Source organism: Penicillium concentricum (assembly GCF_028827145.1).
Source record: "Penicillium concentricum strain IBT 3081 chromosome Unknown utg000006l_segment0_segment0, whole genome shotgun sequence".
NCBI lineage: Eukaryota > Fungi > Ascomycota > Eurotiomycetes > Eurotiales > Aspergillaceae > Penicillium > Penicillium concentricum.
The window spans coordinates 2,431,313-2,454,719 of record NW_026622759.1 but is presented as its reverse complement, the minus strand read 5'-3'; the positions used below and the strand labels follow the sequence as shown (position 1 = coordinate 2,454,719).

At 47.9% G+C, this 23,407-nt stretch overlaps 9 protein-coding genes across 9 annotated transcripts; 2 read left to right on the top strand and 7 right to left on the bottom strand.

Annotated features, from left to right (window-relative positions):
* Positions 1-115: 115 nt before the first annotated feature.
* Positions 116-1,037, bottom strand: N7517_011148 (uncharacterized protein; the record flags this gene model as incomplete). Its single annotated transcript, XM_056728871.1, has 3 exons — positions 116-279; positions 357-809; positions 884-1,037. The coding sequence occupies 3 exons, from the start codon at positions 1,035-1,037 to the stop codon at positions 116-118; spliced, it is 771 nt and encodes a 256-aa protein (XP_056574686.1).
* A 593-nt stretch (positions 1,038-1,630) lies between these two features.
* Positions 1,631-3,620, bottom strand: N7517_011147 (putative GTP binding protein (GTPBP1); the record flags this gene model as incomplete). Its single annotated transcript, XM_056728870.1, has 3 exons — positions 1,631-1,944; positions 1,993-3,511; positions 3,570-3,620. The coding sequence occupies 3 exons, from the start codon at positions 3,618-3,620 to the stop codon at positions 1,631-1,633; spliced, it is 1,884 nt and encodes a 627-aa protein (XP_056574685.1).
* A 447-nt stretch (positions 3,621-4,067) lies between these two features.
* N7517_011146 (U4/U6-U5 snRNP complex subunit LSM3) lies at positions 4,068-4,630 on the bottom strand (the record flags this gene model as incomplete). Its single annotated transcript, XM_056728869.1, has 4 exons — positions 4,068-4,195; positions 4,249-4,285; positions 4,351-4,443; positions 4,505-4,630. 4 exons carry the CDS (start codon positions 4,628-4,630, stop codon positions 4,068-4,070), a joined length of 384 nt encoding a protein of 127 aa, XP_056574684.1.
* Positions 4,631-5,457: 827 nt separating this feature from the next.
* Positions 5,458-7,350, top strand: N7517_011145 (uncharacterized protein; the record flags this gene model as incomplete). The annotated part of the gene is made up of 1 exon (XM_056728868.1): positions 5,458-7,350. The coding sequence occupies one exon, from the start codon at positions 5,458-5,460 to the stop codon at positions 7,348-7,350; it is 1,893 nt and encodes a 630-aa protein (XP_056574683.1).
* Positions 7,351-7,740: 390 nt separating this feature from the next.
* N7517_011144 (PIG-L family deacetylase) lies at positions 7,741-8,658 on the bottom strand (the record flags this gene model as incomplete). Its single annotated transcript, XM_056728867.1, has 1 exon — positions 7,741-8,658. One exon carries the CDS (start codon positions 8,656-8,658, stop codon positions 7,741-7,743), a length of 918 nt encoding a protein of 305 aa, XP_056574682.1.
* Positions 8,659-13,523: 4,865 nt separating this feature from the next.
* On the top strand, positions 13,524-15,125 carry N7517_011143 (alpha-arrestin; the record flags this gene model as incomplete). Its single annotated transcript, XM_056728866.1, has 1 exon — positions 13,524-15,125. The coding sequence occupies one exon, from the start codon at positions 13,524-13,526 to the stop codon at positions 15,123-15,125; it is 1,602 nt and encodes a 533-aa protein (XP_056574681.1).
* A 749-nt stretch (positions 15,126-15,874) lies between these two features.
* On the bottom strand, positions 15,875-17,304 carry N7517_011142 (D-serine ammonia-lyase DSD1; the record flags this gene model as incomplete). Its single annotated transcript, XM_056728865.1, has 4 exons — positions 15,875-16,323; positions 16,404-16,896; positions 16,957-17,073; positions 17,134-17,304. 4 exons carry the CDS (start codon positions 17,302-17,304, stop codon positions 15,875-15,877), a joined length of 1,230 nt encoding a protein of 409 aa, XP_056574680.1.
* Positions 17,305-18,388: 1,084 nt separating this feature from the next.
* On the bottom strand, positions 18,389-19,571 carry N7517_011141 (uncharacterized protein; the record flags this gene model as incomplete). The annotated part of the gene is made up of 2 exons (XM_056728864.1): positions 18,389-19,327; positions 19,386-19,571. 2 exons carry the CDS (start codon positions 19,569-19,571, stop codon positions 18,389-18,391), a joined length of 1,125 nt encoding a protein of 374 aa, XP_056574679.1.
* A 1,366-nt stretch (positions 19,572-20,937) lies between these two features.
* N7517_011140 (AAA family ATPase CDC6) lies at positions 20,938-22,959 on the bottom strand (the record flags this gene model as incomplete). The annotated part of the gene is made up of 3 exons (XM_056728863.1): positions 20,938-22,562; positions 22,617-22,859; positions 22,914-22,959. 3 exons carry the CDS (start codon positions 22,957-22,959, stop codon positions 20,938-20,940), a joined length of 1,914 nt encoding a protein of 637 aa, XP_056574678.1.
* Between the last annotated feature and the right edge of the window lie 448 nt (positions 22,960-23,407).

Here is a 23,407-nt window from a genome sequence, read left to right as displayed (position 1 = left end):
GCATCAAATAAATAAGTCGCATGATATAGACATCAAAAAGTAGCCCCAAGTCAAGACATCGGAGGCTTCATCACAAGCAGAGCTGTTAGATCCAGTCTAAACAAAGACATTGCCTTTATTTGCTCGAATGGTGAAGGTGCTTCTTAACGCTCTCCTTCACCTTCGAGATAGTACCCTGCTTCCCAGCCTTCTCGCTTCCCTGAGAAGAGTGCTCAGACTTGTTGCTGCTTAAGGGCGACTCGTTGCTCTTCTCACTATCCTTGGATTCACTTGAAGAACCTATAACAAAATGTCAGCACCGATGAAAACCAATACCGCCAAATATATACGACGGACACAGGAAAAGGGTAACATACTCTTCTCAATATCATCATCCTTAGCCACAGACTTCTTCCCCTTAGATTCCTTCTCAAAGGCCTCAGCAGACTTCGGCGCAGGACCCTGGGGGCCCTCGAGCGCTTCTTTGCTCACGTCCTGAGGGTGCGCTGGGCGGGCAGCTTCGCTGCTCTCGCCATCTTCAGCCTGCGAGGTGCTGCGCTGCTCCTGTTTGGAGCTGTTGTCGTCGTTGCTTCCGCTGGATTCAGCTAAGCTGCTAGAGATAGGCTTGTTTTCTTTGCTTTCGCTGGTTTCTGTAGGCTCGCCAGACATGGACAGAGCGGGAGTGACGCTGGTGCAGGCGGTGATAGAGGTGGGTGCGTGAGGAGTGGTAATGCTAGTAACCTCGGTTTCTCGGGGCTTTGTTTGCTTGTTGTCTAGGATGGGCTCCAGGGGTGCGGTGCTGACGTCTGATTTGATTGCGCCGGGTTGCTCTGCGGGATGAGGCGTTAGATATATTGGACATTTATCTAGTGTTTGGGGACTCATGTGCTTGAGTTGTACTTACCATCGCGATTGCCGCCATCATAGGGATCTGTAGCACGTCCTTGACCTTGGACACCGGACATGGGCTCTTCGCCGTGCTGCTGGGACTGGGTGGAGTCGTTCTCGCCCCAGATGACAGTCGAGGCAGCGGTGACGTATTTGTTGACGGTCTCCATGACTGTATTGTGGTTTAGTTGAAAGTATGGGTATAGAAGGTGTCTAAGATAATAGAATGGCAGATTGGATATAGTAAAAGAGGATGATAGTAGGATAATATGTTGTTGTTTTGCTAAGTGGCAAGTGGATTGGACCCTTATAAGCTCTGGGCAGGTCAAGCTTTAAGAACCCACAGGCTGAGACCGAGTTCAATACGTCAGTGTTGGGCTACGGTGGCTTGCACAAGGATCGCACATTTGATTCCACTGGCTTCTCAATTGCGAATGATATTCCACTTGATAGATTGGATTGTCGAGCGGCGATCCTCTGGGCCTATGTCATAGAGTGACGTCATATACTTGGATGTAGTATATATCATGTGACCTCATACTACATAGCAATAAGATGCAAAGGTATTAATAGACATATAATCAGCCCATAGCCAACTGACCACTGTATAACAGGGTAAACGTAAACAAAATCTAGACAAAAAGAAGATACGAGATAGGACATATCTAATGTCTAACGCTTAGCAAGAAAAAGACCAAACTTAAAGGAACAAAGAAAGAGAAGAACAAAGAAACTCCGTTGAATCAAGTAAAGTAAAAACAAACTAATCATGAGGTATCGTGGGTGTGGGAGTGGAAGCTCCCTCCTTTGCATTTGGGTTCAAAGGTTGCGTTGGGTCATAACCGATGCTCTTAACAATTCCCAGTCCTTTCGTCTTGCCCTCACGGAAGAGGACACGGTCCCCGGGGGCTAAGAATTCAGGACGCTGGACAAACCTGAATGCCACTAACGCTCGATCTCCAGTACGAATGAAAGGGCGATCGATGTCGATGACCGAACATGTCTGACTGACTGCCCCGACATGAAGCATGGCCTGGTATTTAGGCTTGATGGTAGTTGCATGAGAAAGAATCAGGACTATTTTTTATTAGCATATGGTCAATCAACCTCGAATGGGCGACTTACCCTCCGCGATGAATTCCCGATACACCTTTGGAGACTCCTCCAGCTTTTTTAACACTACCATACCTTTGCGCACTTCCTTCCGGCGGACGCGCTTCAGGGCGAAAGATCCAGATTGGCCAGCAAAGCAAGCGTTCACCTGGATACGCTTGCGCTCAATGGACTTGATGACTGTGGTGGTGAATTGGCCGAGCGAGTCTGGTCCCACTATGACCGAGTCTCCGGCATGAATGACACCGGACTTAACCACACCCGAGACAACTGTACCCACATGAGGAACAGAGAAGGTGTCGTTGATCAGGAATTCGAAGGCTCCCGCGGCGTCGTATTGACCGCGGTGGGGTAGAATGTTTAGGAAGGTTCGTACTAGGCCGAGGTTCTCTCCTGTGACATTGGACACTTGGAAGATAGGACATATCCGCTGGCTGACGAATTGCGTGGCCGTGTTAATGGTCTCCTCCATATCCTTGACGAAGATTGGAATCTTGCGCGCGCCAGGCGATTTGAGAATCTTGGTCAGCTGGGACAAGGTCTCCTGCAGAATATGGGGCGGGCAAATATCAATCTTGGTGACAATGACCATGACAGGCACATTGAGGGCCAAAGCAATACCGAGATGCTCTTTGCTCATTCCAATAAGACCGTTATTGGCAGCGACCATCAGCAAACAGTAGTTGGGGCTGCTGCTCAACATTCCGAATACAGTGGTGCGCAGATACCTCTCGTGGCCTGCCAGATCGGAAAAGGAGATGACCTTAGCAGAGCGCCTGCCGATGTCTTCCCAGGAGAGCTTTCGGCCCTGCGAATTGCCAACTATTTCGCCTCTGCTGTCGAAGCCCATGATCTCCAACCCGACAGAGCTGGTACGCCCGCTTTCGATCTCGTGCTTGTGGCGGAACAGATTTACTCGCGCACGACCACGTCCATCGTCAAGATCACCTTTCACTAGCACTCCTAGCATAGTGCTCTTTCCAGCATCGACATTCCCCACTACTGCAATCCGAAGCTCTGCCATCTCCTCGATGTTATCAACGTGGTGGCGCACGAGGACCTTGCCCCAAGCGCCTTGTACGCGGTCATTGGTAACAGATGATTCTTCAGGGCCTCCGGCGTTATAGGCCAGTAATACCCGGCAGTGGGCGGGGATAGTCTCGGCCGCCTCGCGCAAGCGCTGCAGCGCCGTCTTCCATTGGTCGAGGTCGAAGCCCATGGATTCACCACCATCATCCAACCCGAGATCGAAGATGGTTTCCCCATGGCCTTCATCAATGCGTGTTTGTAATATGCCGGCTAGCACTTGCAAGTTGTCTTCGACGGCATCGCCTGTACCGAGAAGGAGATCCTTAAGCTTGGCTGTTTGGGGGGCATCGGACAGCCCTAGCTGATCAAGAATGTCGAGCTCTGCATGGTCCTCAAGATCGCGCGATACGCTGGCGGTGGAATATCCGCTGTCGCTGGGTGCTACTTGGCCGGAGCGGTGGGCTTGCTGTTTCTCGGCATACTCGGCGAATTCACTGAGGGCCTAGGTTGAAAATCATGTAAGATAAGGAAACTATCACATCTTCCCTGGAGACACATACAACTTCACCTCGTCTTCGGTCCTCATGGCTTAGTTTCCCGGTTACAGGCATTGTGTGAAGTTGGAGTTGGTAAGTTCAACCGTGTCAACTGATATGCCGCTTTTTTGGGGTAAGTGACGTTATTAGTCGGTGGATCAGATCGCCGTTATTGTTGGCGGATGTGAAGTTGTATTCGAGTGATCATAGTTTTCTTTTGCCCAGATGAACAAAAGAAATATAATGTAGTAAATATTTGAACAAGTGTTCAGGTTGAGAGTACATTATAAAGGGGAAGGGAGAGCTTTATCGATAAGTTGGAGTCACCAGTTGAGTCATCGACCAGGCCACCCGTGTAATTAGGCTATATCAGCCGCATTTCACCAGTGACTCGATAGAAATATACTAGGAAGAAGGTCGAATCATAAGGAATACTATGACTAACCATTGCACAGCCTGCTCAGGCTATATCCAACAGGGCTAGTATGATCATAAACCAATTTCCATGGTATCGTTACCTATCTATGTTGACTGCATTTTGTGGTATCTTGTGTCCTTCCTAGTATTGTTCCCGTCACCGGACGCCATTCTCTCTATCAAGGGCATATCAAGCCCGTCATGCCTGGGGGAGATCAAGACGACGGAGTCTCCTAGATAGGGATCAGCAACCCACTCAATATATTCCATAATTGCTCCGACTCACCTCGAACGAAAAGCATCTCTTCTTGTTTCTTGATAGTCTGTATCGGAGATCCCACATTAGCCCGTGCCCATGTACATTTCCCATATTCACATGACTCCATACCCGTAAAGTCTCCTCTTCGTTCTCATCCTCTTCCACCACATAGATCGTCTCCTCCACATCGCCGAGGACTAGGTTGCAGTGACTGTCGTAGGCCTAGAGACACATATCATAGTCAGTAGTTATCCTGAAGATTGCCAGGTGGGGGGTAGCTCACATGAAGGCGGCCCTTGAGCTCACGGTCACCGCGCAGCTTCACGAACACGGTCTCATCGAGGGAGAGGCGAACAAGATCCAGGGGCTCCGAGACGGATGGACCGCCGGTATCTTCATTGTCGGCCATGATAGAAAGGGTGATTGGATTGGGTTAAGTGCAGGTCCACACACACGCAGAATCAACGAGCTTTGGCAGATACCTAATGGGGTTTAGCGCCTGGCTTGCCAAGAAGTAGGATGAGTCAGCAATTTACCCCGGGTTTTCAAGTTTCCCAAAGTATCCACATGAGATCTATACAGGTGGTGGAGCAGGAATTGGAGAACATTGAATTATGTACATGTATATACGTTATCAACCAAATAGTGAAATGGAAGAATTCTCTCGCCTAATCACTCGTGCAGGGGTCATGCGCTTACTTAGTCTGAAGCACAACCTGCATGAAGTACTACCCTGCCAAAGATCCGGGGTCGAAGCGCACACCTTCCCCTCATTTACACCCCTGGTGATTTTATTCTCTTTGTTTATCCTATTTCTTAACACTGATCTCTTGCTACACTTTACCCATGCGGAGGATTTCATTTACCGAGAAGTTCGCTTCTCGTTGGGGTGTCTCGTCTCTGTATGGAGAGAGCATCAAGCACAGACAATTCCCCCCACACCATCATCTCAGTCGCCCGAGGCAAATAACTTGTGTCGCAAAATCTCCAGATACAAAGATATGGGATATTTCTGCACAAAGAACAACACAAACTTGCTATCGCACCTCCGTACGGCAATTGACTACAACAAGTCATCGATGGAGCAGCGAACTCGCGGTTCCACGTCCTGCGACTTTCGAAAAAGAGATACAAGTGCCTCTACCAGAATGGAGCTCACCCGCAGAGGAGGCGCGGTATAGGGCAGACTTCTTCCGAGCCCTACAAAATGGACAACCCAACCAAGTGCTAGAAGCCATGGTCGATCCACGGTCGGTAGAGTTAGTCGGATCGCTACCACCAACCGTATTTATTGAAGCCTTGCACCTTCTCTCCCCGGCCAACTTTGTCATACCATACCGAGATCTTCACCATACACTGCACGGGTGGGGTGTGTTAATGGATGGGCTCAAAACCTTGGAAGCGGTCTTCGACGACTTTACAAGGGACTTGCTCATGATTATCCAATACAGATCCGCGGCTGGATATCCACCTCAACTAGCCGAGTATACTCATCTGCTTGACTGTGCACAGGCGATGGGAAATGGGCCTCTAGTCAACGCGCTTTGGGATGGGATGTATACCAACGGCGTCACTCCCGACACAGCGTGTTATAACCACTATATGTCAGGACGGATCTGGGACCATGGTTACGTGGGAAAAGAAGCATACAATACTCGCATCACCCCTTATAGCTACAAAAAGCGGCGCATGGTAGATCCGAGTCCTGGATATCGTGGCTACGCAACGGCGTGGAATAGTGTCAAAGGAACTGTGCTGGATATATTCAGTCAAATGAGCCAGGACGGGCTGAGTGGGGATGTGCAGACATACATCAATGTCCTCCTCGCATCCGCCCGAGTTGGCGACACGGAAGCTACCAAGAACATCCTCAAGACTGTATGGAACGTCGATGTTGAGGCCATCTTAGCTGAAAATGATAACTCAGTGCTGCCACCGGTTACACCCTATGAGACTTGGTCCGGTCTGTACCCGACAGAGGGTCTTCTTTTCGCCGTTGCCCATGCCTTTGGCACGACCAACGACATGCACGCCGCCATTAGAACGGTCGAATTCATAGCTTCCTCGTACAACATCACCATTTCGGGCAAGGTCTGGTCCGAGTTGCTTGAAAGGACATTCACTCTCTCCAAAGAACACAGGCGGAGACAGGCAGAAGATGGGCGAATAGGCCAAGTCCCGAGAGACATGGTCCGTGATGTTTTCCAGGTATTGACGATGGAGTACAATGTTCCTGCGACTCTGCAAATGTACCGATATATGACCCAAACCAACAAGATTGATGGTGATTTGGAGGCTTGCAAAAGAGACATGCGTAAGGCATATGATGTCTTGAGCCAAACGAGGGAAAAAAGAAAGGAAGCGAGAGACGCCGTTATGAAATGTTTACAACGAGTCTTGGACAGTATGAGACCGCCGGCGAAGGTTCGGAGGAAATGGCAGGATCAAATCAAGCACCAACGAGAGAATGGCATGGAACCAGACCTGTCACTATTTCACTGCCCCTTGCTCGCCGAGGCCATCAACGCATACGATCTCCTCCGGCTCGAAGTCTACCAACAGATTTATCAAATGCAGCGCATAGCCTATTCAATGATCATCACAAAACGATGGAGTGACATATCGCCCAAAGCCTGGGAGCTCCAAGAACGACCCAAGCTACTGGAAGAGTGGAAAGACTTTCTGCCAGAGCGTAATAGCTACGAATATAGAGATGGCGAGGCTGGGACAGTCGATTTCCAAGGTCGAACGACTGCCAAAAGCACCCACATGAGCCAGCATGGCCGCATTCATGTCCGGCGGATACCAGATGGGTCGGAACTGTTCCGTCCTGTTGAGCCCAAGGTCCTCGATGATAGGATATTCTGGGAAATCCTGCTTTATGAGTACCCCCAGCTAGACCCGTCCATTTGGCCGCTCAGTCGCATCTACACCTTCCAGATGAAGCACAGCAAAGAATTAAAGGAAAAGCTCAGCAGACTCAAGACGCGGGTTGATTACCCAGAAGATCATCATTTGTCGCAGACGAATAATCCTAGTGCCGGATTTTATGGTCGCATTCATGCGCTGGGCTTTGATGCCAAACCCCAGAATTCTATATTCTGGCGAGATGGCAATCCTTTTTGTTGATGAGAAGAGCCTTTTCTTTTCTGTGTCGTTTCAAGCATTTTCGGTTGACCTCCATCATACATGATATCCATTTGTGCAATTCCATGAGCAGGACGATTTTTGTCTGTATTTTTCTTTCCTCGATATTGTTATGTAGTGAAAGACATGTATGTCCATTAAGAAGCCCCTCGAGTATATGAGCTTTGTAAGTTGAATAGTAAAATGAGTATACAAGAAGGCATACAGGCCTTGAGAAATCATATGCAGACATGATGCGTCAGATATCAACGCAAGCAAAGGGCGATCAGCCGAAATGATACAAGATCTGAGCAAGAGCAGCACAGATCCGAAGCTAGCCCTTCATCCAGGGCATAGCAATTCGTAGACAAGAACAAGGAAAGGACCAGCCACCTAGACCTTCTCCCGCTGAAGGTCATTGACAGTCATATATCTCCCAATAGTAATCCACCCCCACCGGAACCAGACCATCTGACTCTTATGACAGATGACCATAGCGGACTGCGCAGTCAACCACTCATTTATCGAGCTAACAAACAGCAGCCGCACAGGACCCGCCCCGGCATCCTTCTGCTTCGAGCCCGCCAAACCAGCAACAAGGTTACTCCACACACCAAGGAACATGGAGAGCGGCGCATCCAGCACACCCACATACTTGCGGAATACGGACGTCGTAGTCAGGGTATACAGCGTGACCGGACAAGTAAAGCCCGCCTTATCCTTCATCAGGGCGCGAACGAAGTTCACAGCGCCGTAGTACAGCGAGCGATGGTTAGGATGATTACTGATTCCATGCTTGTCAAAGGTGATGATGACATCGATAGTAGCAGTAGGGGCCTTGTTAGGATCAACACGCTTGGCGGGCAGTTTCTTCTGCGCTGCCATTTCCGGCGCGAAAGCCGAGGCCAGCAGCGACGAGATCTGGCCCTCGTCCCAGTCCTTGTCCATTCCATCCGGGAAGCGGCTCACGTCGTCGACTATGAAGACGTCTGATTCGCTGCGCAGACCGAGCTGCTTGGCTGATTTCTGGAGCTCTTGTTTGCGCGTCTCGCCTAGGCCGTCTGCGTCGCCGCTGCTGAGACAGAGGATCTTTAGATGGTTTCCGAGCTCGGGCTTGGTGAGGGATAGCACTGTTGGGGCGAAGAACATGGCTTCGTCGTCTGGGTGTGCGATTAGAAGGCAGATGCGCTTGTTTTCGAGGCGTGGGAAGGACCGTGTGAAGGGTGAGGAGGAGGTTGAGGAGAAGGTCCAGAATATGAAGACTGCGGTTATGGCTACCGCCAATGCGGTCCAGTTGAATGAGGTCGACATTGTGGTGTTCAATTGGTGTGGTTTGCGGGTTTGTACGGGTTGTCTGGAGATTTCGTGGGGTTCCACGCCTCGTAGTTCCGTTTCTCCGTGTTCCGAGGAGGATCGAAGATCAATCTAGGGTAGGGATACGGGTTGTGCTGCTCGATTATAGTATTTCTGGGGCTGTGGTAATTGGACCGAGACTGATGTAATGCGGTGCTCGATTATTAGGTAGAATTGTTTATCGAGTGGATCAGAGTAGACCAAAGCCAAGGCATGTGTAGGGTGGGGAAATGCGAATCATCCCACTTGTGTTGATGCAGGGGTCAACTACTTCTGGGGAGAAGTAATAGCCAAGCCCATGATGCTGCAGCAATTCAAAAAAGAACACGGTGGCTTGAGCTCCCATCCGGAATAGGGGAAGCTCAAGTGATTCTGGCGATCTATCGCCGGGTCACGTGTCAGCTTTCTACATGCCGTATACATGAAGTATTCATAATACTTTTACAACTCCGCCCCCTTTCTCTTCTCTTCCCTCTTCCGCTTGATTATCAGCAAATGGCACAATATAGCAATACCCATGCCAAGCGCCCAACACAACCATACCGGGTGTTGGTGTGCCCATAAAATATCCTCGGGTACATCGTATGCGTAATATCAATTTCTTGTCCTTCAAGGTACGTAGTAGTTAGAGAGGAGGAACCTTGGAAGTCTATTTCGTTTAGTTGAACCTTAGGGGAAATATTAAACACATACATAAATAGGTACTAGAAGAAATAAAGCATCTAACTAGTAGTTCTTGCATTTATATAACTATGGTTCCTTTTTTCTAGAAATATTATCCTTCTTCCACATTGCATATTGAGAATGAATACTAATATTAGGTCAACAATGCATCCATTTTATGGTATGTCCTTGAGAGTTGGATTTCTTAACAACAAGTCCATGTCTATACGTGTCCCGAACCGAACTCACTTGTTATACCGAAATACCTAGGTAAGTAGGTATCTTCCTCCTTGTAATTAGCTTCAACTCCTAGCAGCAATATCCTTGGACTAGTACATTATATGATCTTTTCTCGTTGGTATAATCATAAAGAGGTTTCGAAACTACTATAGGCTAAAGCCTGCTTCTTCTAGGCCTCATACAAGGGCTATACTATAGAGTTTATTTCAGTAGATAGGTGACCACCGATACATTCTTCTCTCGATAATTGGTTTTAGACAAGTAGTAATGCATGCATCACCTGGAGGATTTAGCTATCAGTATCTTTTGAAACTGCTGTCCTAGATAAATGGTCTTCAGAAGCTCTTCGCTCTAGGTATTGTTTCACTTGTAGATCAATAATGCAACCCTTGATCGAAGGCGAATAGACGACCGAGAAGATCCCCAGAGACGCTCGGGGTATCTGACAACCCTAACAGTCTTAAGAGAAGAACGGCTTAAACTTTGTTTTCTTGGTGGTACACTGCCTGTGCTCCCAGCCACGATCTGATAAGACTTGGGACCTCAATATAAAAGTTTAAGTTTTACGCATTTGGAGTATGATCTAGAGTGATACAACGCTGAAACTAACATACGCTTCGCATTGTATCGCTTTAGCTAACTATAAAACCAAGATATATTCCTTGATTTTGATAGACGAGCCTGGCCCAAAACGAATTCTTTCCACACCGCTAGCCAAATCGAAGCCATGCTATCAAACCGGGTAACGGACCGGTGTTATAACGATCGTCTCACTGCCAAGCTAATTGTTAGCTAATTATTACCCCAAGAGATGACCGGCGTCCTCCGACATATAAAGTAGAAAAAAAAGTCGAAACTACGGTTTTCGGCCCCATTAAAGGTGGAGATTCTACAGCGCGATACTACATGTATATATATTGTTTAAGCCAAAAGGGTAAAGACAGCCAGGGCAGAATCTGAACCAGGGAACGTTACCACAGCGGGTGAGGCTAAAAGATCACGTTGCAACGGGCCGAGTATAAAGTTCCGAGTGGATGACCGACAGAAAATTTCTGCTTTCCCGCGCTTAAGCGGAGACCCGGCCATTCTCCGTGGAACTATTTTATATTAGTTCTAGTTTTGCGGTGTTAAATGGCACCATTCAAAATTAAAAGAAAAGAAGTAATTTCATAGTGTTACATGTACATCACGTCTGTTTAGGGATATATAGTCTTATGACGAGATGGCGTTATTCTTTGGCATATGGCTGAATATGCGGAGCATATTTTCTCCACGATGTGTACCTTTGTACTGTTTCTCGAAATAATCAAAATTCAAATAATTAAATATTCTAAAGCTAAAAAAAAAAGGGCGGAAAGAGATCGGAGAAGTAAGCCGAGATCGCCCCGAAACAGGAAGTTCGCCTGAGACGCTTGCCGATGTGCCTTTTTAGTATTGGCTAGTCCATCCGACCAGCTACCGGCGGACGACAGCCACTGATTTGCGATCGTGACCTCCGAGCCGTTCATCAATATTTACTCCGTATAATGAACTATTTACTCCGTACTAGCTTCGAGGTATACCTCTTGCGGCCAGTCCCCGGAGAAGAAAGAAAGATAGCATGGACCTACTTTATACGTCGATAGCTTTATCATTACATCTTATTACCTAGATCAGGACAATATTGCGCAATATGTGTATTTGAGCTATGTAGATCGATCAACCTTAATGTAAAAACTAAATCTCCGATGCACCAAGAGCTGACGTGCCCGGGTTTACAAGCAAGAACCCGAATGGCATCATTCGTGTCTCTAAGCCTGATATAGGTACTCCGTACAACACACACCATGGCGTGATCAATGCCCTCAGCTCACCAGAGCTCCGAGGAAACGCCTAAGGTACGGGTCCATAGCGGGCGAGTCAGGAATCCTGACCCGGGGCACGAGCCCAAATAAGCCGCAATTCTTCAAGCTCCTGCATGCACACAAGATGTCCGTGCAGATCCAGTACCTGGGCACCCTGCGCGCGAGGCCGATGCTTATAGGTGAGCGGTTAACTCCTGATGCTATTGTTGTTAGGTAATTAGTGTGCGTGGCGGGGATGGTGATTCGCTATGGGGCGACCTTGGGAGCACGGAGCATATCTTGACAGGTGAAAGGGCTAGAACCCTTGATCATTATACGGAGTACCCTTCGGATGTTGATATTTGAGATGCTTCACTTCTTTCTAAAGAGGTTTCACGGATCTCGCATTCTCATGTGCCCCGCAAAAGGCTTGTAGTGCGGGGTAGAGAGTACATAGGCGAGCCCCGTGGCCTCAAGAAAATGCCCGTATTCCCTTAAAGAGTCCAAGTCCATCCACTTTTATAGATCAGACGACTGAACAATTTAGGCGGTCAGAACAGAAAAAGAATTTTTTTTTCATAGTGGAGCTCCGCGAAGGGTCTTTTCCCATCGCGTTTTGTTGTCCCAATGCGGAAAGGTGGATTGTACATATTTAGGGCGGCGCTAGTCGAAGATCCTCTGGAACCTTGGAAAGAGATGATGGTATGGTAATGGACCAGTATGGTATGGTTTGTCATTTACCCAGGTCTGGACATATGGAATGTGTGGTCCATTACTGTCATTCTACGCCATCACGCCACGTGATGGCTTCTAACCTTGGATTTGTATACAAATATGGAGCTACATATTTACAATATTATACACCGTAAAAAGGAATATGTAGAGATGAATGAGTTTTTAGAATTTGAAATAATGAATACGATATGCAGGCATTTCTGACTCGGGTCAAGACAAGGACACCTCGTCGGGCACATCTCCGTGTGTTCCGTAGGGCTATACGGAGTAGAGTGCTTGATAATCTAAACCCGGGGTAGTACATCCGTCTTCACTACATACAACATAAGTACGGATGATCCTGTCATTGGTCACATTCGTCAACTTGCCTAGATACCTAAGGTTTTAGAGCTGTAGGTGGAACCCTACGGGCAAAACACACATGCTAAGTAAAGCGATATGCAATTTGTATCTGTATACATGCCGAATAGGCCATCGCAAACCTATCCGACCGGTTTAGCCGAACCGGTACATCGTACGTGAGTCATTGCGCACGGTTGTTCTACGCTAAGGCTAGAGCCAACAGTGGCATCATGTGCTCCCATTGACTGCCCTGATGGGGTTTAGCTTAAATTTTACTGATTCCTTTGTGATCGAAGCATGATGCCTTCACTATCATTTGAAATGTGGGGTAGAAGTTAGAGTCAAGCGACGGCGAATTCTGGGCAAGAGGTTTAGTTTGTATATAGTCTTATATTGCAAGTAGATATAACGAAATCTTAGGCTAGGCCTCAGACTCGCGTAATAAGATGAAACTTTGAATGATGCCATGTTTTGAATGAGGCGTCCACGGGTAGAATTGCGAAATTCCAAGGTTATTGAATAAGATGATCTCAGAACAAACAAACAAATTGAAATCAAAATAACTAGGACCTTGGAGGGGTACTCAGATCACGAAGTAATTTTGGTCATTACACAGTATCTGTTCTGTCAGACTCCACAATGACGCCGTCCTACGCCCCACTTTCTAACTATTTTTCTTTTTTTTTTTTTTTCTAATTGAATGCACCGGTACCTGGCAAGTGGAAACAGCAATGAAAAAATTGAAAAAAAAAAAAAAAAAAATTCCAAAGAAAATTCTATTTTTCTTGGTTCACTTTTTAGTTTTCCACGGATTCAGTGAATTAGCACATGATTGTTCTTGCCATTCAAAAGCGGCGGGTTGCGCACTTAAGTTGAATTTCTATAGATTATCTTCCCATACTCTTTCAGGGAAATATTATGTGTTGGATTGCTTCATCTGCCTCTCAATTATTTCATCACCGTACTGCTTCTTGAACATACGAATCCTATACATCTAATTGGGTTGTCTAAAACACCAATATGCCTGGCCGTCTAATCCCGAACCTGATGAGTTCCTTACACTCATCAGTCACCTCAACTCCCAATCACTCCAACTCCTCGTCAACCGTTTCCGTCAATGAGATCCCCGGACATTCGAAGAAGCCAGCCCACAAATCAGATCGCGCACGATCCCCAGACCGCCGTCTATCCTTCACCATGGACCACTTGATCCACCCTCTCCGAGACCATAGCAAAGAGAAGCGCCGCAGCTTGGGACGCGCAGGACGTTCCAAGGAGCGCTCCAGCCATGAAGTGCACCCACCAGCGGCGAAGTTGGATGTTCTGATCGAGTCACCGCCACTGGTCTGCTATGGGCCACCTGCCAGCTCTACTGGCGCGCTGTTCTCTGGACGCTTGCGCATTGGAGTCTCGGAGCTGACGGGTGGAGTCATCTTGAGCCAGTTTGATGTACGCCTCGTCCACAAGACAACCACCAAGAAGCCTGTCTCCAATCACTGCTCCAACTGTGCTACTCGCACCGAAGAGTTGACTCAGTGGAACTTCATCACCGAGGACCTTCACCTCAATGGCGGGGACCACGATTTCCCCTTCAGCTACTTGTTCCCCGGCCACCTTCCTGCTTCTTGCAATGGTGTGCTCGGTCAGATCGAATACTTTCTGCTGGCGCATGCGCGGAGCATCACCGGAGAGGAATATAGCCTCAAGCTGCCTCTGGACATTAGTCGTTCTCTGCTTCCCGGGCCAGACAAGTCCTCCATCCGAATCTTCCCTCCCACCAACCTCACTGGCCGCATTGTGCTGCCCTCCGTCGTTTACCCTATTGGAAACTTCCCCGTCGAGATGACCTTGAGCGGCGTGGTCGACAAGGGCGAAAAGACCCAGACCCGCTGGCGTCTTCGAAAGATGATGTGGCGCATTGAGGAGCAACAAAAAATTGTGTCCACGGCATGCCAGAAGCACGCTCACAAGATCGGCGGCGAAGGCAAAGGTGTTTTACATCAGGAGACTCGCGTCATTGGACACAACGAGGAGAAGACCGGCTGGAAGACCGACTTTGATACCGCTGGTGGCGAGATCACCATGCAGTTCGATGCGAACATCAACCCGGCTGCCAATGCTGTCTGCGACATGGATGCCCCTGGCAGTCTGGAAGTCAAGCACAACCTCGTCATCGAGCTTATCGTGGCCGAGGAGTTTTGCCCCAATGGCAACACCCGCCTCATTACTCCAACTGGTGCCGCGCGTGTGCTCCGCATGCAGTTCCACCTCCACGTCACCCAGCGTGGTGGTCTTGGCATTAGCTGGGACGAGGAGATGCCTCCAATCTATGAGGATGTTCCCGCCAGCCCTCCCAGTTATACCAAGCCCGATGGCACCCACAGCTTCATTGAGGACTACAACGGTTCTCCGCTCCCTGACTACGAAAACCTGGAGCGCATAGATTCCTTGCGATTGGACAGCAGTTCTACTCGTTCTTCCACCATCTCCTCCAATCGATCTACACATGGCCGGTTGCCGCGCTTTACCACTGACGATCTCGTCACTGGGCAATCGCCTGCTGCCTCGCCTATTCCCTCGCGCGCTCCTTCTCGCGCCGCTTCGACTGACTCCCGCCAATAAAATCTCAAGACCTCCCACATCTCTAATCACCTATCTTGATTATCGTTCTCCATTACGACTTAACGATTCCCACGATCAACCAAAAAATTACCCATTCACAACGCCTCTTACGTTCTACCATAATTTCCTATTGCTTTTTCTTTCATGGATTTTGATCTTTTTACCTCATTACTTTCGGTCCCATCTCAACGGGCCTCATGATACCAGCGACGGAAAGGAAGCCACGAATAACAGTCGGGCTACCACGCCTTTTCCGCACTGGTCTTGTTCTGCCAAGTTTGCATGATACCCATTCACTTATGTTCCCCTGTGCATAATACTTTTTCCTTGTTCTTCAACTTACCTCTCGATGGGTTGATTATGGCTTGCAAAATATCCACATTTCACTTCCCTTCGGGTTGGACTCTTTTTGTTATGACAAATTTTCTCTACTCATTGATACTTAATCAATTCATGATCATGATCTACAAGATGTTTAATCCAATCTCAGTAATTGTACCGATCTATGTAAATGCTTTTACCAGCTCTGTTATATCAAACATTTCACGAGGTCCAACTCGGCGATATGTACTATTTCGGATATCTGAGATACTAACTAACCCACAGAATAATGAAATGTGAAAACACGGAAATATCCCTTTCTATACAATTCTCTGACCTGCCGCTCTCGAACAATAATACATAATTCAATATATACGAAAGAGACAAAACATCAGGCACTCTATAAAATCAACCCCAAACCCTCAAAATCACCACCCCTTCCACGGAACCCACGTCTCCCGAACAATATCCTGCTCATCAACAACATAATAAGCATAATGCATAGCAGCCGTAATACAAGCATGCTGAATATACAGCAAAACCTTATCCCCAACCCTAAACGCAGCCTCCACCTTCTCCCCATCAGATCTCGACCCCATCTTCTCAACAAGCCTACGCGTCTGATCAGACTCCGCCCACCCCAGAATCCCATGTTCCTGCGACATCCGCACAACACTCCACTGAGGCCGATCAACAACAATAGCATACCCGGGGAACTCACCCGTCTCCTTCGAGAGCGCGATAGTCCCCGCGTTCACGAGCGCCTCGTTGCGCTCGGGATATACGCTGCAGACATCGGCGAGAATGCGCACTGCCTGCTGCGTCGGTTCCACGAGTGAGGTTGCGACTTGCTGCAGGTCGTTTGTGGGGTAGTTTCCTACCGTCTGTCAGTCTCTGTGGTTTTATGTTTCATGTGGTAAACTAAGTCTGGGGTTAATTGTCACGAATCAAACATACCAGCATGTAACTCCAACTCCATCCCCTCGGGCAAAACACCCTGCAATCTTTTCACCACATGTGCTGTAGGCGTTGATCCCACAGAAACCACAACCCGTCTATCGGATTTCCCGTCAACCAGGACCTTAGCTGCTTCCACTACGCCCTCGACTTCACTCTGGAGAACCGCGGCCGCGGCATCCTCTGTGCGACACGCATATGAGTGTCCGGCATGACAGTAGAAGCCGTACACGGTAGCCGCGGAGGATGACTCAATGCGCTGGATTAATCTTGGGAGGGATGGTGAGTCAGTGACCATTCCTGCACGCTGAGAGCCGACGTCAATCTTGATGAAGACGGGCCATGATGCCACCGGCGAAGATGATTTGGAGGCGTATGATTCGAGGAGATCTATCTGCTGCTCGCTATCGATCATCAGGATGATCTTTAGGGATTTGGTTAGGGTTTCGAGGAAGGGTAGGGCGCTGGCTGAGACGGGTAGACCGTAGAGACACTGTTATGGGTTTAGACGATGTTATTTCATTGGAAAGTACAAATAGATACTGTAACTCACCTCGTCTAGTTTCCCTTCCTTGACAAGATCTAAACATCCTCGGATCTCGGATAGTGTCGATGCGACGATTCGACGGTGCACGCCGTCGCCCAGCATCATGCGGGTGACCTCGATACACTACACGCCCAATTCAATTAGTACATTACCTGAAGCTTGATTCTGGGGTAGAGACAGTACCTTGAGCGTTTTGACATGGGGCCGAAACTCAATTCCCAACCGTTTGACATCTTCTAACAAGATCTGGGTGTTTCGCTCTAGCACGGGCTTGCTTAGGATGAGAGCTGGAGTGGGAAGCTCGGAGACTGGACGACCAATGTAGGAAGCGTGGTTCTGTAGAGAGTAATCCATTTTTGAGAGGTTTAACAGGGTTAGCAGGTTTAGGAAGAACAGGGGTCTCGGATTTATGTGAGCCGGTAGTGGGGTTTACCGATAAGCTGTGGGGTTCTTGTGGGGATGGGGGTTTGTAATTGACAACATTGTTATGTAGGTGATAGGCAGAGAATGAGGAAATGTTTCATTACGTTGCTGTTCGTAGTTGGTTTGATAACTCCATGAGGAAATTGGATCTTCAACAAAACATACATGAAGCCTTGTAGAGAACGTGAATCAGCTCAACGGGAAGGATTTGAAGTATACAGAAACAGGAAGAATATGCATTTTCATTCTTATCTGAATAAAAAGGTAGAACTCTCATCCCGTAGCATCATTGCCTTTCTGTCCAAGTATAGATACACACGAAAGAAATTTGTAATGGGTGATGGTTTGGCTTTCTTCCATTTGTTCATCTCTGGCCGACGAGAGTTTGGCAAATCAATGCTTGCAAATGAGTTGATGTTATAGCAGGTGTCTCCTCATTTTGGGAGTCGACTTGAGAACCAATATCCATAGAAAGCCCTGCGTTGGTGATTAGCTTTGCATGTTCGAGGTCAAGCGAAGTCAATCGAATACCGTTACCTATAGGCTTTTTTTTGCGAGAATAACGGCAAGGAGAACCATGATGTGGTCCGCAACGAGGCACGTGTTCCTGCCATATCAATCAGTGGGTTTTGGGCAAGTGCGACTGGACATCGGAATGATTGTTAACAGAACACATTTAAAGGAGAAAATAACAAAAGCCCCTTGGGGCTAGATGGAATCAAACTGGGGGCGATAGACATGGAGTATTTGTGATGCTCTGAGACTTGAAGGTTATATCTTGCTCGATGGGTGAGTTTGAGCATCACCTAAGAGTTACCCTTGTGGACCTCATGGTCTTTTTCTTTGATCCAATTCTAAAATTACATAGTATTGTATGCTGAGAACCATGGGCTGGTAACAACAGTCGATTCAAATCAATCGGTCGGTGATGAATTGTCCATCTCAAAGCCTTTTGCCTCATATCATCTACAAAGATATCAATTGCATCTCGGATACCCCCTTCTCTTTCTATCGATCACTCGGACTTCTTTATGAATGGTGCTTTAGTCAGGGCATTTGCCTGTGTCTTCCATATCGCCTTCCCCAACTTCACAAGTTTCGGCCCAAAGTCTTCGAGCAATGTTTCTACGGATGGGTCTTCATCCAAGATCACCTTGCCGTATTCTTCGTCAGACGCAAATGTGGCATCCCGCCAGATTCTCTTCCACCGCTTGACTGCTTCAATAGCCTCTGGATGTTGGCTTTCAACCTTGGTAGCAACCATGTAAAAAGATGATCGCTTGGCGTGAGCGGTCTTCGGCTTGAAAAGCCGAACTGACGAGATCTTATGAAACGTCCAAATGAGATTGACGGTGTTCCACGCCTCAAGCCTGTGGAGAAGAACGACTATAGTGCCACCAGGTCTAAGGTGCTGAAGCCCCAGAGCGAGCTGCGTGGTGGCAAGTCTTTTCGCTTCCCGGCTCTCTCGATAGAGGGCGCGTGTATGTTGTCTCAAAACCTGCCCGTCACATATGACCAAATCAAAAAGCCGACTTTGTTCAAGTTGCCGGGGCAAAAAGTTCTCGGCATCTTCATGGCCCTCGGGGATCTGATCTACATCCATGTCGGCAGCAAGCATAGTCACGTCGAGAAATACTCGCTTAGCATTCAAGCCGCTTGCCAGACGACTCCTATAGCCTCCACAGGAGACAGGCAGGCTGAAAGCCAGAGCATGTGAGCCTGGATTCTTTCTCAATGCTATCTCGAGGAATGCACCGGGGGCCATGCACATATCGAGAATGGCAGGTGGGGCTGAATCAACCTGTTGGATTTTGAAGACATTGGTGGCTGTATCAATTTCCCGTCCGATTGTGTTCATAAGCTTATGAAAGTAAAACGATGTCTTTTTGTCGGACTTGTCGGCATTTCGACGCATGTTTGCGAAGTATTTATCGCCTTCCGGGTTTTCCCATCCCTGTTAGCAGCATGGTTAGAATAGTGTATGTATGATATTCAAGCTCGGTGTGACTGACCCGCTGTCTCACATCACTGAGTTCGCGGAACTCTGGACTCTTTTCCAGCAGGTAGGGTACGACAGATCTGCTCTTTCCGGCAGGATCTTCCGTAGGCTCCTCAGTCGAATGGAGACTGTCGGGTTGGCTGTCAGGCAGGAGAGTGGAGGCTTTCACCTGTGCTTGACTTGAATCAACTGCCGCCATGGTTTGGCAACTAGACTTGAGATTACTTCCACAAGGCTCGATAGCAGGGCTGAGAACAGGTGTTTGTAAAACAACATAAACCAAGCTTGGAGATGGTTCATATATGTGAGGTTCTTATATGAGTTGCTGGTACCTTCCATTATTTGTTTCGTCGTTTGTCTCAGACCTCCGCAAAGCCCAACCAGCAGTGGGCTATGGGCCTAACCTTCGAAGCCCAACCCAACCCATTCAGGGGGGTTCAACTAGTATCTTGCAATCGCTGTAATCTGACCCTTCTAGTATATTCTAATTTTAAATAAAATCCGACTAGTGGAAGTTGAAAAAGAAAATGTTAATATTGAAGTCTTGATAGATATAGTTTAGTACCAGCACTTTCTACGTGAACCTCGAGTTATAATTTAAGACTTATATGGTGCGTTTTTTTTCGCGTGTCTAAACGTGATATACAAATCTAGCTAATTATTAATATCGTATTAATTAACATAATTAAATACAACTATAATCTAAGGGCTAAAAATGGGTCTAAACATAAGGTAATTAAAAAAGTCACGTTTTTTGGGCCCCCATCATGGGCCCGGTGGGCTTTCACCCCGGGTCCATAGCCCACCGATGGGCCCGAAGATAGGACCTAAACCCCAGCCCATTAGTGGGTTGGACTGGGCTTTATGGAGGTCTATTTGTCTCATATTGCATAGTATCTGCAGGAGTTTGACATATGACACCATCCAGATATACTAGGCCTGGAGGACGGGGATCTAAATCCATTCTTCAATTCTTCTTTTGCCAGAAGGGCAAATCTCCTTGATATTCAGGCCTGAATAAAATCCTGTCCATGGCTTTTTCATATGCAAGCTTTCATACAGTCCCAATTATAATAAGCAAGAACGGTTGGCTGCTTATGCGGCCTTGTGATGTATCTTCGGTGGTCTGTTTAGTGGTCTTCTTAGATATTCTATCTAGATGCCCTTTTAAGATATGTTCAGGACGGGATTGACAGCTAAAATACTTGGTCCGCTTAGACACAGCAGGGTTAGGTTTACGAGAAAATCTCTTGGGTTTCAATTTCATTGATCATGTCATTTGTGGTTTTTTATCTGTTTTTGTGTATGAGATCTCATGATTCACATGGAGGTAGAGCAAAGACAAAGGAAAGTTGACAACAAGGAGAGTCATGATTGAAAGACGCTAAGAATGGTGAGACAAGGATATTTCCAACTCCAAAAATGAAAACTCCAACAATGTTATACATGATAAAAATGCCCTCGCATGGGACTCTCGCGATGCAGTAATGGGAAATGGGAAATGGGAAATGAAAAGTGAAAGTTCGCCATGCTGTGTGGATGTGCTTGAGAGATAGGGAAGATAATCATAGTCCCTCGCCACGAAGAAGGCGCCGAAGGATTCCTTCACCGGGACCAACAATCTGGCTCTCGATTTCCTGTTGGGAAACGAAGCAGACAAGACCTTGTTCGTCAAGGGCCTTATGAGGAGTCGAAGGCGCGCCAGATTTGGAGGGTGTGCGGCGTAGATCTGTGCCACCTGCAACAGTTCCGCCTCGGCCGCGACCCTGATACTCCCCAACCAAGCCCATTGTTTCCAAATTGCTGAGAACGTCTTTGAACTCGGTGGCAGTCAAGGGGTGAAGAATGTTGTCATTGCGACACAAAGCACAATATGTATCGAATGCTTGCTTGATAGTGGGCGCCGAATTACGCGACTTGGAAGGGGTGCTTGGGACCTCAAGCTGGCGACGTTTGCGTTCAAGTGCAATCAGGGAGCAGATAGCGGCTTTTTGTTGTAGGTTCAAACTTTGAAGTCTTTGAACGGTGCCCTGACCGAAGGCTGCGGAGGTGATTCGGGCAATGTGGGCGATGCTGGCTCGGGGTGCCGTGATGACTGTGTAGCTTGACATGGAAGTTGGCTTTGGAACACTGCCGACTTTGGCAGGCGAAGACAAATTCGTGTTCTCTCCTAGTATCGAAACATTCTCAGCCTCCTTAGCTTGCTTATCCAACTTTTGGAATGTTTCCTGTTCAATGACGTCGATTGCTCGCTTGATCAACTCAAAGGCCTTGCGAAGATCGCCTGTCTGCGAAGCTACCTTCTTAGAGCAAAGTTGAATGGCGGCCGGTTGAACAAAAGGGACAAGCTTTGGGTCGGATTCTGCCCCAGCAGGGAGCAATGAGCGAAGACGATTGGTCATGACGTTTGCGATAGATGCAGCACTGTACGGCAAGAACGGCAGCAAGCGGGGCTTCAGGTTCTTTGCCTTTAACTGTGGGAGAGATCGGTCGGTCAAATCAAGGGCGTTAGCGATGCCAATCAGCATCAGCTTGGACTTGCTTTGCAATGACCACTCGAAAAGTGACTGCAAAACCCCCGAGTCACCATTGAGCAGATGGTCAATTTCGTCCAAAGTGACCAGGAACAGATCTTGCCCTTTCTTGGATGGGATGAACGTAGATTTCAACCGATCCCCCTCGCTCTTCTTGAACATATCCGAGTCCCCGCAGAAATCTTGGACCAGTCTGCTGTAGACATCACGAGAGATTCGCATGCTTGCGCAGTTAACGTGTGAGACTCTGACATTGGAAAGGTCAAGATCTGCACACACTTCCTGGACCATGGCACTCTTTCCGGTCCCTGGGGGACCGCTGATATAGAGGCACCCTCCTTTCCGAGACTCCACTCCTTCTGTGATAAAAGACACCAACTTTTCCCGCTCCGCATCGCGTCCCACTAAACGGCCGGAATTAGAACCTCGGGCGAACAGTTGCCTGGCTTGCGAATACACCGAGTTCACAATGTTCGGAGTAGCACTCTGTCTGGGGGTCGGGGGAAGATCGGCATGGCGAGGGGTGCGCGGTGTTACTGGCTTTGCTCCGACCTGCACTCGATGTCTAGGGGTGATGGGAGATTGCGGTAGATCATCTCGGAATCGCGATTTCGAAGGTGTCTTAAATTCGAACTCGATAGGTTTCGTAATTTCTTCTGCACATCCGATTAGCGCTGCCTCAGGCGCAACTCCCAAATTTTCTAGCTTACCATCTACCGGTTTCGAGACGGTGAAATGCGAATTGATCTTGACTGGAGATTTGAACTGGTCATCGCGCAACGTATGTTTGGAAGAAACATTCTCCGACACTGTCTTGCTCTCGCCATTTTCTTGGTCAGGTTCGACTGCTTTCTTTACAGTTGACCTTGTTCGCCGTAAGGTTGGAACGGTATCTTGTTGGTGAACTCGGGGAGCGATTGTTCGGCGCTTGCTCGCAGTTCGTACCGGCAATGCTAGAAATGTCAGAAATCGAAGATAAGGGAGGAAGGTGGGATGGATGATCTTACCTGGTTCCACAGCACGAGAGCGCTTTCCTAGGACTGTTCCTGCCATAACTTGACATAAATAAAAAATCAAGGTAAGAACAACAATCGTAGTTTCCGTTGAAGTCAAGAAGAATGTCAGGAAAGAAGGCCCAGAGCCCAGTTAGGAAGTGTAATTGGCAAGCTCCACTACTGGGACTATCGTGCAACGCGCTGGACGCGTCGCGCGTACTACGGCCGAGTATATCCACCACATATGCACTTGTGACTTAGTCAGCCGCGTCACTGGCACCGGAGCCACCTCAGGTGTCGATGATTGTCTCATGTGCTTTTCGAATTCGAGATGACGGAATTCTTTCAGCCTAGGTGAAGCTAGACATTCCTTTTTCTACTTCTCTTTTTCCTTAATTCCTTTCAACCTCTTTTGTGGGACCTGATCTTTTGGTTTGCAGTGGTTTGCACCAAATCTTGCTCCCCACATAACACAACCTCCAAGTCTTTGCCCCATTTCATACTAC